Raw genomic sequence first — 17,567 nt, forward strand, 5'->3', positions numbered from 1 at the left:
CCTGGTAAGGACTATAATTCTAAGTAGTTTTTGCATTTGATTTTAATTTATATAGGTAAACAAGCCTTTTTGCCCTTTGCACCAAGAAAAGTGAAAATGCAGATGTTTGATCGATCCATCTGACCACTGATCTACAAAAGCCCTGGAACCTGAATAAAACAAGAAATTAATGAAAGTGGATGAGGTCATGCTGGCTTGTTGTCACTACCTTTTTATGTTGCTTGTAGACATGTGTTGAACCATAAAGAGATGTACATACAAGTCCAAATGTTTATGTAAGTTTTATAACTTGCATTATATGACGGTGTTTTAAAACCTGCTGTGGGTTTCATGTTATTCTTCTTTCAAGATGGAAATTTGATTTTATTCCCTGTTAGAAAAGATTGAAGATCACTTATAAAGTCTGTATAATTAGACCAAGTAGGATAATGAACAAACATTGCTTTGTATCCTATTATTAAAGATGAGGAATTAACTTTAACCCTTACCTCTTCAAGTCACACAATATCGAATGCAGTATGCTGTTTTAAAAAAGGTATAAAACACAGGGCATATTGTGCTTGTGTAATGTTGTCGAACACCGACTCAAACAATAAAAGACAGAAAAAGGATTTAATAGACAAATAACCCATAAGGGACCCATACAGAAGAACATGCAGGTGAACCAAAACACGTGAACTGTGTAATGACAAGTGTATGCCAGTCTATCTCTCTGTGCAGTAGTGCGGAATCATATTTGAATCTCTTTAGTTAGATTACGTCAGCATTCATACTGTGTATGTTGATAAATAACTAGTCCGTCACCATGATTTTGACAATGTTGGAAGCTGGTTTGGTATTAATTGGCCAAATTTTTTGAATTATAATTTTTTAATTTTTTTATAAATTGTCATTGCAGAATGTTGTTGTGATGACAAAATTGTAACATCTTTAACCGTGAGGGTTAAAGATTGACAACCTCTAAAACTTAGTGGTGTCTAAATGCAAATAATAAGTGCATTACTCAGATGTAGATCTCTTGAATGAAATGAACATATTGGCTAATCTTTGTGCACAGCTAATGTGTACAGGATAAATAGAAGCCCCTCCCTGAAGTTCTTGCCCATGAGCTCAACCTGGTCATGGTGTAAGGTAATGCAAGAGAGGAATGACTTACCAATTAAAGGAGTTATTGCAGAAGTGAACACAGAGCTGCTCTGAACCACATAGGTCATGCAAGCCCCGACCAGAATGGCCAGGTAGCCTGTCAACCGGCCAAATGGAAACGGATGGTCTGCATAAAAAGTGCTTTTGTTTCACATCTTATAAATTTATGGAAATATACTTGAGGTACCCTTTGATGTTCCTCAGACTGGCACATCTCTAGGCACAAAAAGGGCAGTTCTCTGAGGAACTTACAAAGCCTAGCCTTAAGCGAACCCATAAGTTCCTGCAAGAACTCAAAAGACAGCCAACAGTTCCTTAAAAAAACACATCACAAGGGAAAAGGAAAGGGTTTTAAGGCTCTTTCAATACAACTGTCTCTCAAAATAGTACTGCTAAAGGTATTAGGCTGTCATTGGGGTTGTACCCTTGTTTTGGGTACATATTTAAAGAGTTAAACTTAAAGGGTAACTAAACCCTAAACCAACTTTTTTTAGTTAATGATCTTTATTAGTACTGGTCATTGATTCAAGTAATTTTTTTGACATTTGTGTATGAAGTGTTTTAATTCTACAATATATAGTGTAAAAACGTCTGAGTGCTGCCCTCTTCAGGTTGAACAGTGGCTACTGCAGTTGAATTTTCCTATTGGCTGTTGCGGTACTTCGTGACGTAAGCGGTGACAGCTGACGTAAGCCGGTTCCAGCTCACCACGCCAGATTCATGTACATGTCATCTTGCGACCGTGTGAGGAATAATAATAACATAGAGTCTGACAGCAGCTGTCAATTAATCCGTCACTACGAGTCTCAGGTTTTCCTGCATTTTCAAATATTTCTAGTGGGTGGAGTCAGACACTGAGCAGGTGTTTAGTTACCCTTTAAAGAGTTTAAAAGGTATATTTTTTCTTCCCAGAGAAACTAAACCTATAAATGTTTTAAAGGTACATAATAGGTCTTTAGTGTACAATTATGTACCCAAAACGAATTATACATTTTAACTAGAGGTACAGAAAAGGTCCTCTTGAGGGTACCACAAAAGTGACGGCCCTTGTACACTATAAAATACATTTTGTTTACAGTTTACAGTAAATTCCTGGCTACTAGTTGCATGATCACAGTATATTTTACAGTGGTATTTCTACAATTTATAACAATTAAAAGACAACTGTATACTGTGACTTTACAGTTAACAGGACCAATAAATTACTGTAATGTAGCAGTAATGTGTTGTGGAATCACAATGATCATCTGTATTTAAAAAAAAAAAAATGTATCTACATTTTTTTTAATTGTCAAAACACAGTTTTCCAATAATGCCGTGTGATATTCAAATACATTTTTTCACAGTAATTTGTTGTGTTGTGACAGAAAATTACCAAGCTTGCATTGAATTTACAGTTGAAAACAGTATTTTATTGTAAGAAATTACCGTTCCCCTTCTGTCACTCACTCAAAGTTGTGTAAATGGGGATGTGCATGCGCAGCGGACGGTGATGGCTGCTTAATATCGACACTCTGCCTCAGTTGTCTTTTTTTTCAGATTTTTCTATCCCTACTAAGTTTTTGGCCGAATTTTATGTAAATTCCTTGTTTTAGTGGCACTCTAGATGTCATCTAAACGAGATTTAATCCACTCCCCGTTGAAGAAAAGGTATAAAGACGACGAGCACCTTCACAACGCCATTACCGAAATGCTTGATAAGCAACTGAGCGCCATAAAACTAAGCATGTCGACGATCGTTCGCGAGGAAATATCGACGATTACAGCACGATTGGACTCGCTGGAAAAGGATGTCAAATCATTCGGCAATAGATGTGACAAAATCCAAGCTACGGTGCGGGATGTTAAAAGGGACTCGATTGCTAACAAGTCTTGCCTAGAGGAGCTCCAGGAGAAACTATTTCTTTATGAAGATAAATCCAGACAAAATAACCTAAGGTTGGTGGGCCTGCGGGAAGGAGCTGAAGGAGGGAATGCAATTCAGTTCTTGCAGACCCATATTCCCAAGTGGATTCCAGCTCTACAAGGGAAGACGATCGAGATTGAACGGGCGCACCACCTCTACGCGAACGAGGATCCCTCCAGGAATAGAGCGCGCACTTTGATTTTCAAACTCCTTCGTTACAATGACCGACAGGCGATCCTACAGGGAGCCAGAAGCGCACCACCTCTGAGTTATGAAGGGAGTATTTTAAGGTTCTTTCCTGACTTTAGCCAGGGAACGTCCAAAAAAAGGAAAGCTATGGCCGAAGGGAGGAAACACCTCCAGCAATCAGGCATCGAGTCATTCCTGCTTTACCCTGCATCGGTCAAAGTACGTAACGGCCAGGAGCAATTGTTCTTCAAAACCCCCGGAGACCTGGAGCGTTTCATCGCGTCTCTGAGCGCCACTACGGAAATGGACACAACCGCGCCTACAGGGATGCCTGATGAGTAAATTCGGCCTTCTTTGTTTTCTATTATGGCACTTTGAGTAGGGATATAGGTTTAATTTTCGCTGTGATGGACACTCAGGTGAGAGATGCTGATGCTTGAGTAACTGTTGCCACTCATAGTCCGAGTGCATGGCCTCGACTAAATTTGCTTTCCAGGCAGATAAGAGAGGGTGTTCTTCCTCTCTGCAAGCTGCCGAGAGTAATTTGTTTTTTGTTTTTTTATTGTATTTAACCATTACAATGTTAGAACTACCAGGGTTTGCCGTTTTTGTTGTACTATTTGTGTTTTTTGGGGGTGAAGTTCTTGTCGATGCATTCGGTTACTATGGCTACCTTTGTGTCATGTATAATTATATTGTGACAGAATGAGGGACTTTAATGTGATATCGTGGAATGTCAGTGGTCTAAATTCTCCCGTAAAAAGATCCAAATGCCTAGATTATCTTCATCGCAAACGAGCTGACATGGATGTTACCCGCTTTCAGAATAGACATTTTAAAGTGATAGCTTTTTCATCGTATAATAGTGCATCAAGAGGAGTTATTATTCTTCAGAACAGAAAATTCCCGTTTCTAATAGAGAAAACGGGAGGGGATGAAAACGGGCGGTTTACATATGTGTCAGGTTCATGGAATAATTTGAAAATGGTTCTCTTCTCAGTATACTCCCCTAATAATTATGATGTAGATTTTTTTCCATCTCTTACCAAATCCCTACTTAATTTTGTTGACTACAACCTGGTCGTAGGAATAGATGCTAATGCAGTTTGTAACCCCTTAATCGATAGATCCCTTGTCTCTGTTCATGGCGATCAGGCTTCGAAGTCGTTAAACGAGCTCATTGCTGATAACGACTTATGTGATATCTGGAGAGTGAAGAATGAGAGCTGTAGATATTATACTTTTTATTCTGCATGTCACAAATCATTTTCAAGGCTAGATTACATTCTGATTTCTAAATCTCTTACTCAAGGTGTAAACCTTATTGATATTTTACCCATACTGATTTCAGATCACTCCGCTGTGATTTGTAATCTATCTCCTCCGATAATTCCCCTAAGCTCCAAAAGGTGGCGTATGAATACAACTCTTTTGCAAAATGAAGATTTTGTAAAACAGTTACGTTCTAAATTATCTCTGTTTCTCAAAGATAATTCAAGCTCAGCCATTAATCCACAGATCCTATGGGAAACAACCAAGTGTTTTTTGAGAGGAAACTGTATTTCTTTTGCCTCCTATGTAAATAAAGCCAGAGTAAAACAATTAACCCGTTTGGAGGCTCAGATTAAATGTGTAGAGAAGGATCTTAAAAAAACTTTTACGGAACAGAAAAGCAGAATCCTGGGGAATCTTAAAACTGACCACAAGGCGATCTTACTAAAAAGGGTAGAATTTTTGATTCACCGTACCAAACAAAATTACTATTTTAATGGAGAACGGCCAGGCAAATTAATGGCGTTAAGGTTGAAACGCAATGAGGCCTTGGCCTCAATAACTGCCATTAAGGACAATGCAGATGTTCTTCACACGGCTCCGGGTGATGTAAATAGGATATTCAAGGAATTTTATGAGCATCTATACAGATCTGAGGTGGGAGTGAATGAACAACCTGTCATTGATTTTCTGTTAAATTTAGATCTACCCCAATTAAGCGAGCAGCAATGTGCTTTTCTTGATTCTCCAATAGAATTAAAAGAATTGAAGGAGGCTTTAGAAGTTATGAATAAGGGTAAGGCCCCTGGTCTGGATGGTTTACCCCCGGAGCTGTGTCTGGCGATATGGGATTTGATTGGACCACTCCTCCTTGACTCCATAAATTTTGCTATTGATACGGGTTGTTTCCATAGAGATCAGAACACCACTCTTATTTCTCTTCTACTGAAAAAATGGAAAGAACCCTTATGCTGTTCTAGCTACAGGCCGATTTCACTAATTGGTACGGATGTCAAGTTATATGCTAAGGTTCTAGCCCATCGGTTGGGATCAGTTGCCAGCTTCCTAATCGCCCACGACCAGACAGGATTTCTTAAGGAACGTTTTGCCACAGATAACGTGCAACGCCTTTTGAACATCATCGACCCACCCGACCCGGTTAATGAACAACGTGCTATCCTCTCGCTAGACGCGGAGAAAGCCTTTGACCGGGTCGAGTGGACATATTTATGGTCTGCCTTAACCCGTTTTGGATTTGGCCCTCGTTTTATTCATATGATTCAGACTCTCTATGTTAACTCTTCCGCACGGGTTTCAACGGGGTTGTGCTGTTCGGATGCAATCCCGTTGAATAGAGCCACTAGACAGGGTTGCCCTTTATCGCCCTTGTTATTTGAAATTTCATTAGAGCCTTTAGCGCAGGCAATTCGGCAGGACCATATTATTTCCCCGATTATTGTCGGTGACTCCAAGCATTCTATCTCTCTTTTCGCGGATGATATTCTTCTCTACATGTCTAATGTTTCCTCTTCTCTACCTCAGTGTCTTAAAATATTTAATGACTTTAGCGTCATAAGTGGTTACAAAATTAATTGGGGAAAATCTGTATTAATGCCCCTGTCTGCGTCAACAAATACTGCATTAGCGTCCTCCTCGATCCCAATTAGTAAGACATTTAAATATCTGGGAATTCAGATCTTTCCATCACTGCAGACTATCTCTAAAGAAAATTATAGTTCTTTATTTACTACTATCAGACAAGATTTACAGAGATGGGACGTTATATTAGTCTCACTGCAAGGCAGAATTGCAATCATTAAAATGAATATCCTCCCTCGACTTTTATTTCTGTTTTCCATGATTCCTTTATCTCCCCGTATAACCTTTTTTAAAGAGATGAATTCCTTGATTACAAAATTTATTTGGAATAAGAAACGACAAAGAATTAAACTCTCAACATTGCAGAGAAGATCTGACAAAGGAGGCTTGTCACTTCCGAACTTACAATTGTACTTTTGGGCATGTCAGCTGCACTCGCTCAAGATTTGGTTACAGGTTGACTCGCGGATCGCCTGGCGGGACGTGGAAGCATCAGCTGTGCTTCCACATCGGCTCCAGGATATTTTATTCACTGGTTTATCAAAGAAAGACCTAAGGTTTGGGAATACAATTGTGTACAATTCTTTTAAAATTTGGCAGGAGGTGTGCAAATTCATGGGAAGTTCATCTAAGTTCTCATCTGAATCGCCGATCTGGTATAATCATAATTTGCAATCCGACAACAGACCTTTTGTTTTTAAGCCATGGTCGGATCAAGGTGTACATACTCTTGGTGATATATTCAATAATCAGGGGTTAAGGTCTTTTCAAGATCTGAAAGAGTGTTATAATCTTCCTGGACATTCCTACTTTCTGCATTTAAGGCTGAGAAGCGCAATGCGCGCTTATGGAGTACCATGGAACTGTAACTTGGACTCTCACCCTCTGATGGACTGTGTGAACTTTTCACAGACACGAGGAGCAGTGTCATTCATTTACAACAGACTGCTCAAGCACAGCTGCTGAAAGCTCCCCATCACCACGATATGGGAAAAGGAATTAGCTCCTTGCAAACTAAATTGGGACTGGATATGGGACACTACTCCAACAATGTCAAAAAATCTTGCCCATCAGTTAATACACTATAAACTGCTTCATAGGGCTTACGCTACTCCAAATATCTTGCACAAAGTGAAGCGCTTGCCTACCCCCTTCTGCTCACTCTGTAATTCAAATACTGTGGGTACTTATATGCACATGTTTTATGAATGCCAACATATTGGTAACTTTTGGGATGAGGTATTTCAAGTTGTGACAGAATTATGTGATAAGGTAATTCTTAAGCACCCCAGTCTCTGTTTGTTGAATGATGATGCAGATCTTGATCTGACTGTGAGCCAGCGTAGGATTCTTCACACTGCTCTAACTGCAGCCAAAAAGATTATCTTCAAGATTTGGCATGAGCCCACAATTCCAGCAGGTAAATTGTGGCTCATAGAAATTAAATACATTGCACTATTAACTTATTACAGCGAGAATTAACAAAGCCAAACCAAAAACGCTTAAGGCCTGGACTGAATTTGTTACAAAGCTATCTCATATAATAACTCAATAGGTCATCCGTACTGATTACTTCTGAGCGTTATAAAGGAGGAGCAGTGGTAATCCTGGAGCTGTGCTGGTGTTGTTAAGCCACCCCCTAACTTATTCGTATACATGTATATGTGTATTTTATTTATTTTTGTTTCAAGCAAACCCTGGTCTTGTACATAGTTATATGTGGTCGCACTTGTGGACCATGTTCAACCTTTAAATAAATAAATAATCATAAAAAGTTGTGTAAATGTAGTGACACTAGAGGTCGCCCTTTGGAGCCCCAAACACCTCCAATCTTTGAGAAAAGGCCAATGAGAATTGGCGAGTGGAATTTGCATGCCACTCCCCTGGACATATGGGTATAAAAGGAGCTGAAATGCAGCCACTCATTCTGATTTTTTCTTAGGAGACGAGCGGTTGTGTGTCAGCAAGCTGAATCCCACTGCCGGTCCATTCACCTCTAAACAAAAAAGCGTATGCCATTGGATATACGCCGCATTTGCAAGAAAGCATTTGCAAGAACATGACCTTGGCAACATTGCAGTCACATCTTTCCTTCTTCCTATGGGTACGAGGCTGTCTCGGCTGACGCTGGAGGTGATTTGGGGATTTCAATGGCCGCGGACTCACCGGGTAAACCCTGCATACCTCCTGCTTCCCAGCATACTCGTTTGCCCCCGTCAAGCTCTGAGATCAATTAGCTCGCCTCACGGCCAGCTTAACATCTTTTTCGGAGCCTGCGAGCAGGATGAGTCCTCGATCGCTGCATCGGAGAGCATGCTGGAGGATTCGACCGGGCTGCCACCTTTGGGTCTGCCCGCCCAGTCTGAGACTGACGCAGAGCTGACCACCATGTTTTCCCGGGCCGCCGCGAGTGTTGGGTTGGACTGGAACCCTCCACCCTCCCCTGAGCCCTCATGGCTAGATTAATGGTTCCTGGGTTCGGGGCACCGCTCACCCTCCCTTTTTTCCCGGAAGTGGACGACGAACTAACGAGGTCATGGAGGACACCTTTTTTGGCCCGAACTGACTTCCCAGTTCTACACTTGATGGCAGCTGAACAGGTCGCCTCCACTCTGCATGCCATGGCCCTTCTACAAATACACCAGGCCAAGGCACTGAAAGAGCTGCATGTGGGTAGTCCTGATCCAGATGTGATGCAGGAGCTGCACTCGGCAAGCAATCAAGAGGGTTGGAGACCTGCAAGCAAAGCTGCATCAGAGGAGGCAGACCCAACCTTACCATTGCTTTGTCTGGTGCATGCTTTGCGCACAAATTTGGATTGCACACAGATGCTCTGAGCAGCCCTTTGTCTGCTTTGGCGGACAGTGGAAAGGGAACACTGCCTCCAAACAGAGGCTTGCCCACTGGATCATGAATGCCATCACTCTGCCATACCAGGACGCGCCCGCCCCTTTGGGAATACGAGCACACTCTACGAGGAGTCTGGCATCCTCATGGGCACTGGCCAGTGGTACCTCTCTAGCAGACATCTGCAGAGCAGCGGGATAGGCAACACCCAATACCTTTGAGACTTTTTGGTCTCTGGGTTTCCAGTTTCAACCCATGCATTTTCAGTTACGAACAGGTAAGTTTACGAGACAGCTGGCAGGGTATACCATTTGCGTACAGCACCTTCCCCTCTGAGAGGTGAAGACGTGTGCTTCATTCTCATGCAAGTTCACAAACCAGTGAACCCTGGATGCCTTCCTACCTAGCCCTAGAGTTTGCAGCCAGACCCACTAAGGATAATTATATGCCCTGTACTGGGATAGGTGCTCCACAGGTGCTTACTACTCCGGTAACCCCCTGTAATGTATTTTCCTCGGTACGGTCTCCCTGTCAGCAGACCCGCATCTCCCTTGGACAGAGCTATCTCTGCCCCAGTTGCTGTGTTTGTAGAGCTCCTCCCTTTCGAGGCAGGACCTACCACTGTGCCTCTTCCATGTGCAGTGGATGAGCAGACGTGTCGTATTGCCATGTGTTACCACCCCTTCAGGCAAGATATGGTCTCCATATGGTCTTTTTCCCCTGCTCCCATGCTAGTTGCATTGCTTCCCCCCCTCAGGGGTGTGGGGAACTACATGACATCTTGTGGGGCATCGGGGGAGGTTACATGCAGACTGATGCAACTGCTATGGAGTGGTGGTGGCGTAGTGGCTAATGCACAGGGCTGTTAATCAGAAGGTCACAGGTTCTAACCCCACGGCCACCACCATTGTGTCCTTGAGCAAGGCACTTAACTCCAGGTTGTTCCGGGGGGATTGTCCCTGTAATAATTGCACTGTAAGTCGCTTTGGATAAAAGCGTCTGCCAAATGCATAAATGTAAATGTAAATAAATGCTATTATACACAGCAGCTAGTTTGCACCTGCACTGGCATTTCACCTAACATGGTTCAGCTGTTGTTCGGCTCCTTTTATACCTGTATGTCTGGGGAAGTGGCATGCAAATACCACTCGCCAATTCTCACTACATGACGCACCAGCATTGTACACAGCTCAAATCCCTTAAAACACACAATGGACAAAGCAGTGCCCAAAGGAAGAACTTTCCGTGGTTCGAAATCATGGACGGTGTGCTGGGACATCGACCCACTGTTGGTGGAGAGACAACTTGTAAAACCATGGCAGTTACAGTCGGTGAGTCGTCACTGCTAACTTATCTTGCTAGCTAGCTAATGTTTACATATAATATTCAATAAACTCAATATTCTAGAAAACGATATAACATGATACCTCATCTTTAGTTTCCCTTTTGCTTGTGAAATCGGCGGAGTGTGTGACGTTGCAATGCTGCAGGGCTATTGGCACCTTTGTGGGAACACAGATCGATTTTTTTCTTGCAGCTTGAGGTTCAAGGCCACTGAACCTGGCAGACAGTTGGTAGCTCTGGCTCTCATTGGCCCGATAGTGGAAAAGTGTCTATTGTGTAGATGTCTTAGCATTACATAACAAAATATCAAACCAACAAAAGTGTCATTCATTTTAAAGGAGTATAGCACAAGGCTCCTTATATTTTACATAGAGCACGGTACCTCACAATCATCTAAAATGTATCCTGTGAATAGGTACTAGTTTTCACCTGTGTTGATGATTTTCTGAATGGCTTTGGCCACTTGGCCCTGGAGAAGGGAGTTCAGTAGCAGGAGACAGGAACAGAGTACCAGCAGTGAGGAAGCCAGCAGAAACAATCCCACAGCCAGATCAGACAATTGGGTATCCACAAATAGATGAGAGCCTGGTCCAAGACGCACACACACAGTTCTATCTCCAGTCTCCTGTGTAAATGCAGCTGTCAATCACAGTTTGATAGACGTGCATGCTCATTCACAATAATGAGCTCATCAGTTGGTGATTATGGGATGTGTTACCAGAAAGTGGATTCCACATTCTTACAAATGACCATTATTTATTTTGGAAATGAGGTTGACACATATAATTGGGGTCTTGAGCCATATATTGTCTCCTGATAAATATGGAGATATTATTTGTTCTTTCACAAAAGGTGGCTCTTTTGGTCTCCAGATAAATGTGGAAAAATAATAAAAAAATATGCAGCCGATTGCCTGAAAGTCATTATATGAGACAGGATGACTCAAAAGCTCATTCAAAATTTAAAAACATCCTGATTCCTAATACAACCTGAAAACTGTTGTTGATCTCGAATGTGCAGTTAGTATTTTAAACAAGCATATGACTCAGTGGCAGACTCTACGACAGCAGGTACAAATACAGAATAATGACAGTTATTAGCCCAGACAGAGTTCTGAGTAAATAAAGATGAGGCAAACAGAATTCAGAAGGACTAAGAGATAATCGCTTTCTTCAAAGTAAAAAGGTTGCCTTTTTTGAATAAGGCATCAGTATGAAAATGTTTTATGCATTCCAATTTGTTAACAGTTATTTTAAAAGCTTATGAATAAAACGACTAAAGGCTGATCCTTTGTCCATCCCATTCCTTCATTCCTTAAACTTTGATAGAGTTTCAACTCATTTTTCAACATTGATGTGAAGTGATGTAGTTGACATTGTGGAGTTTTTTGAGACTGCTAAAGAAACATTCTCTTGGACCTGCAGATAAAAGAGTTAGATAATGATATTTGTATGTCAAAGACTTCATCAGTAGGAAAACAGACACACTCACCATTAATGGAGACTTGCACCAAACTTTAATCAGGCTTTTATTCCACATCATCTCTTGTGCTGTTGCAATGCCTACAATAACTGACTTATCCAGCTAAAAGTGATTTTTTTAAAAAAATCCAAATAGTTAAAGAGAGACAGGGTTAGCACTCTTTTGATATTCCTCAAACATTAAGAGTTTTTTTTAACTTAACTGCTTAAAGGTATAGTTAAATATCAGATTAATCGCATAGTGAATTCAGCAACAGAAGGTTAAAAGTTTTGCTGCTGAAATCGGCCTGTTTACTGAAATTCGGATCACTGTCCCCAAGTGTTTCTGAACGTATGGGTTGTGCTCCATTTTCCTGTTGAAATGTCCACAGAGGGGCACAAAAAGCAAGTTATGTTTTTAGTTGTAAATGATGTAACGCATTTACAAGAATATTTGTTTTAACCCTACCTCCTAACCCTAACCCTAAACCTAACCACCTGTGTCTTGGAGGTGGCTCGTGGAACATTCTATCAGTTCGGCTATCAAGGGATCTTATTTTAATTGATGCGAAAATGTCTGAACTATTCAATTATCATGCTCGTATATTTAATATAGACATTCAAACTTTCTTGTTTAATTTCAGTCTTAGGTGTGTTATATTTGTTTTTTGTGAACTTCACATACATTAGCTGCCTTGAACAATATAATACTTCACCTGAAGTGACGTTTGGTGACGAGTTCTGTGATGACTTTCAGGAGCTCTGGTGCATCTTCTCCAGTCTTGACGTTGAAACTTTTCACTACTGCCTCAGAAGCCAGCTTCATCAGGCTAGTGATGACTTCTAGTGGCAGTAACACAAGCACTGACAACCAGTTAAAGCAGTCATGGACTGTGGCACCAACAAACGCCCTGAAACACACCCACACAGACTTTGTCATTGAGGAGCTCCAGACATGTTTTGATGTTTAAATGGGTGACAGTGTGAGGTATGCTCTCTTTACAGTTTGAACTCCTCTCTCTCTCCTGCCTGCATCAGAGCCACGATTGGGTTGGTGACAGAAGTACCAATGTTAGAGCCCATGATGATAGGAATTGCGGATCCAACATCCAACACTGCATGGAACAGAGAATCAATACCAATCTGAGTCACATTTCATTAAGTGCAATATTCGTTCCTAGGCAATTAAGTTAAGAAAATGTCATGGGGAACTACTATCGACCACAATTTGGAGTCCGTTTTCAGGGCTGATATTTCTATGCTGCAGTTTTTTTCTTAATCATTATCTGTCTTATTTTCCAGTAAAATATCTAAACGTCCTTAAATCAGAAGTGTGTAATATCTGTGACATTTGCACCACTGAACGGAATTGCAAAAATAAACATTGTTTTTAAACAGCCTTCTGAACCTTCTGCTATTGGTCAAACATATAGTCTGCGGCTACCCGCCCCAACTCACACCATTGGTTGAATCAATGTTACTTAAACAAACAGAGCAATTTTCATAGTGCCATGTATTTGCAGTTTTTAAGAAAATGTACCTAAATTGCTTACTTATAGTTGTCTCTTCATATTAAGCTTTGGTGTTAAGTATTTTAACACCGAAAGAGTTAAACAGTTCAGCTATAAATTAAGATAAATTTACAAACATTATATATGATTTTAAGTTTTGTTCTGAGAGCAATATAACATAATTGAGTGAGGTTTATGCTTATAACAAAATAAGCAATTTTCCAGTTTCCTTTTTATAATTTTTTTTTTAACCCCAAGCAATTTTATTTTATTTTTTATTTTTTGACATTCTAAGATTATTAAAATAATATAGATAAATTGATGGATAGATTTTGCCACAAATCATAAAGAGGTCATGACATGCTCTCTTTTTTTTTTTAAATAATTGTATTATCTTCCCTGAGGTCATAGTTTAGTCATATATAATATTTGTCCACCCTGTCTCTAAACACCCACTGTTGTGATTGGCTAACATCATGCAGCCCTTCCAATACTGGCATATTTGAAATGCAATCCGAAGAAAATAAACAAACTGCACACATCATTATTATACTACATTTCAGTGTTAACAAATAACGTACACCCAACACATTCCAGATCCTTTGCAAAGTTTGAATCATATTGTGAATTCACAATTCACACTGAAATCTTCTGAATACTCAAATGTAATTCACAATACACGGTGATGTTGGGTGCTTCAACCAGCTTCATCAGGCCAAAGCAGAGGTTATTGTTGTAACCTCCTTTCCCTGATGGAGGGAACAAGACGTTGTGTCGAATGAAGCGACACTAGGGGACTTTATTGAAGGCCTCGGTTACCTCTGAACTTGTGAAAAGGCCATTGAGAAATTGGCAGACAGAATTTGCATGTCCCTCCCCCGGACATACGGGAATAAATGGAGGAAATTATGCGTCTGTCCATTCAGGTTTTGCACTGAAGAGTCGAGAATGAGGTTCGGCCATAACAGTGGCTTGGTTCAGCGTCATGGCCAGGAGGACACAGCGTCTCAGTCCCTCTATCAGGGAACGGAAGTTACAACAGTAACCTAGTCATTCCCTGTCTGTCGCTCACTTCGACGTTGTGTCGAAAAAGTGACACTAGGGGTCATTATTCATTCACACCATGCTCTGAACCATGTACGTGCGCCACTGACTGCACGTACCCTTCCTGAACGCCCCATGAAATCGTCATAAACATTTTAGGTTCCCGGCACCCCGAAGGGGGGAACAAAGCGAAGTGCCAAGCATGGGAGCAGGCCGCGCCAACCACACCTTTTCTCTCTCTATGATTCTCGCATAGAGTCAAAGTGGCTGGGGCCGTCTTAATGCTATCACGTGCATCGGGAAAGGTGTTCTTTTCCAACTCCTATTCTTTCAAGGGGAAAAGACCCCACGGAGACCACCACCTGCCCAGGCTGGGGGGAAGAAAATAGTGGCAAATACGTCACATGGGTTTTCAGGCTACATGTGGGATGGCGCGGTGGTAGATCTTACCTGCTGAGAGGGGGGAATTGCTACAAACATGGCGACCGGGGGGCAGTGGGGACAGTCCAACAGAGAAGTGGGTCCGCCTGTAGGGGGACCGTACCACGGAAAATACACTCAGGGGGAAATACACAAGGGCCCAGCCTGTGGAGCACCTATTCCAGTACAGAGTAGTTTTAGTACCATAGTGGACCTGGACGGGGAATTCGTCTGCTGAATTTGAGGACCAGAGGGCTAGGGAGGAGTCATCCAGGGAGCCTAGTTAGTGGGATCTCCTGGGTTAAGAGCGCACGTGATCGCCTAAGTGGAGGGAAAGGTGCTAGGTGTAAGCGTTACACCCGGTCAGATGTTCCGCATTACCGAGTTCTACTGGCTCGGACCTGAGAAAACACGGGATGAGACCTACTCAACCCTGAGATTGTAAAATCACATGAAGGTATTGGGTGTTGCCCAGCCTGCTGCTCTGCATATGCCTGCTAGTGAGGTGCCGTTGGCCAGTGCCCACGAGGATGGCACACTTCTTTTCGAGTGCAAGGGGGCGGGCACGGCCTGGGTGTGATAGGCCAATGCAATGGCATCAACTACCCAGTGGGAAAGCCTCTGTTTTGAGACAGAGACAGGGACATGCCAAAGGGGAGGACTTTGTACTGATATGCCTGGCCATCGAACACAAACCATAGGAAGGGTTGGTGTCCAGGCAAGATGGAGACGTGGAAGTACGTCATTCTGGTCTACCGCTGCGAACCAATTTTGATGCCGGATGCAAGTTAGAATGTGTCTTTGCATGAGCGTTTTGAACGGGAGTTTGTGCAAGGCCCGGTTGAAAACTCGCAAGTCCAAGATCGGTCGTACACCGCCGCATTTCTTGGGTACGATAAAGTAAGTGCTGTAGAAACCCTTCTTTATCTTGGCTTGAGGGACAGGCACTATCGCATCCGGAGGCGAGCGGTCTGCTTCGGGGTGCCAGGACTGGTGAAGTGTGGCACCGGGTTGCCATGAGAATGGTTACCCCGAAGGGGATGCGGCAAAGAAAATATCTTTCACTGATGATTCTCCTCCTGGCCCTCCACCAGGGGATGGAGTGGTCTGTCTACCAGCTCCGGAGCAAATGTCTCGTTCCCTGGGTCGTCCAACTCAGGAACGCTTGGGAGCCTTCCGGGTTCTCGAGGACGTTCGGCAGACGGGGGCATGCGTTTCCTGCCGGACGCCTAATGCTGGGGCTGAGAGCTGGGCCCAGGTAGGGGCGTAGCTGCCTGTCGTCTGGAAGCCGCAGGAGGATGCCCTCGGCATGCAGATGGAGCACGGCCCGTGCTGGTGCAGTAGCAGGGCATGATGTGGGAAATGGCCTCCATCTGTTTTTTCACCGCTGAGAACTGCTGGGTGAAGTCCTCCATGGTTTCGCCGAAAAGACCGAACTGGGAGACTGGGGCGTTGAGGAAGCGTGCTTTATCCATGTCCCACATCTAGACCAGGTTCAGCCAAAGTCGGATGGAGTTAAGTTAATTCTGTTAATTAACTTATTCTGTTAATTCTGTATACCTGAACATTTAAACTGAGAATCCTATAACCATTAAATGCTAGTTGCAACTCTCTCCCTCTCTCTCTCTCTCTCCCTCTCTCTCTCTGTCTCTCTTGGTGGATGCTGGGAGGTTTTGGGTGCGGGTGAGGGTGCTTACGTGGAGAGAATGAATGAGTTTTTGAGTTTTTGTTTGTTTGTTTGTTTTTTGTTTTTTCCGGTTTTACATTTTCACATTTCAGTTTTCATTTTCTATTAATTGTTTTGTTTGTTAGTGGAGAATTTTTTCAGATTTTTAGTTTTTTTTTGGTTATTCTCTGTGACGGTAGAATGGCGTCTCCCCCTGCGGGGGGAGCGTCACCCATATCGCTCCGTCACGGAATTAGGTGTGTACCGGTGCTCGGTGTGAGCGTGGAAGATGTGCTACTGGCAGTAGGTGAACAAGTTGGATTTAACAACATTTCCTCAGCATCTAGAATGAACAAGGCAGTGATGGTTTTTCTCAAGGAGGAAAGTCTGGTTAACCGTTTGATTAGCGAGGGAATCACGGTAAGTGGAGATTTTTTTGTTGTTTCACCGCTTGTTAATCCAACTACGAGAATAACTGTTTCCAATGTACCCGCTTTCATTCATAATGATGAGATTGAATGGGGCCTGGCCAGATATGGAAAGTTGGCAAGTGAGATTAAAATGATTCCATTAAGATGCAAAAGTGACGCTTTGAAACATGTCATGTCATTCAGGAGGCAAGTGTTTATGTTTTTGAACGGCACGGAGCTGGATATATCGTTTAGAGTGCAGCATGAAGGAAAAGCGTATATGGTTTACGCGAATACTGGCAGCATGAGATGCTTTGAATGTGGTGACATAGGGCATAAGAGGACAGCGTGCCCACATAAGGATCAGGTTAGAGAGGAGGTTGCTGGGCCTAGTTCTGCTGCTGTGACGGAGGTGTCTGATAAAAATTTGTCCTTTTCAGAGGAATCACAAGCTCAGGTCACTGAGCAAAGAAACGATGTTGATTTGATTGGAAGTGTCACTGATGATCAAAGTAAAGATGCTGATCAAATGTTGAAACAAAGTGAAGATGAGGAAGCATTACAAGTAAATGATAATGGAGTAATGATTGATGATGATATAAGGAATAGTGTTGAAATGGTTCTTGTTGAAAATGTTGTAATGTCAGAAAGTGTAGAAATGGTTGCTGGAACTGAGTTTAGAGATGATGATACATTATCTGATATCGCTGATTTTGGGTCACAAATTATGGATGATGGATATACACTGCAAGA

General features: G+C 42.4%; 1 protein-coding gene across 1 annotated transcript; it reads right to left on the reverse strand.

Moving 5' to 3' along the window:
* Nucleotides 1-1,040: 1,040 nt before the first annotated feature.
* Nucleotides 1,041-16,222, reverse strand: LOC127627562 (sodium-dependent phosphate transport protein 2A-like). Its single transcript, XM_052104006.1, has 8 exons — nucleotides 16,171-16,222; nucleotides 12,767-12,878; nucleotides 12,490-12,674; nucleotides 12,080-12,093; nucleotides 11,795-11,887; nucleotides 11,643-11,721; nucleotides 10,733-10,888; nucleotides 1,041-1,273 (listed from the first exon to the last, which is right to left on the reverse strand). The coding sequence occupies exons 1-8, from the start codon at nucleotides 16,220-16,222 to the stop codon at nucleotides 1,041-1,043; spliced, it is 924 nt and encodes a 307-aa protein (XP_051959966.1).
* Nucleotides 16,223-17,567: the final 1,345 nt, after the last annotated feature.

The sequence above is a fragment of the Xyrauchen texanus genome, chromosome 34, assembly GCF_025860055.1.
Source record: "Xyrauchen texanus isolate HMW12.3.18 chromosome 34, RBS_HiC_50CHRs, whole genome shotgun sequence".
Taxonomy (NCBI): Eukaryota; Metazoa; Chordata; class Actinopteri; order Cypriniformes; family Catostomidae; genus Xyrauchen; species Xyrauchen texanus.

Excerpts from the sequence above, each read along its gene's own strand:
- LOC127627562 (XM_052104006.1), bottom strand. The coding sequence starts at position 16,222 with ATGTGGGACATGGATAAAGCACGCTTCCTCAACGCCCCAGTCTCCCAG. Across the intron at positions 11,722-11,794 it reads GGTGCAAGTCTCCATTAATG|GTCCAAGAGAATGTTTCTTT; the intron begins GTGAGTGTGTCT and ends TTTTATCTGCAG. Across the intron at positions 1,274-10,732 it reads TCAGAAAATCATCAACACAG|ACCATCCGTTTCCATTTGGC; the intron begins GTGAAAACTAGT and ends CTTTTTATGCAG.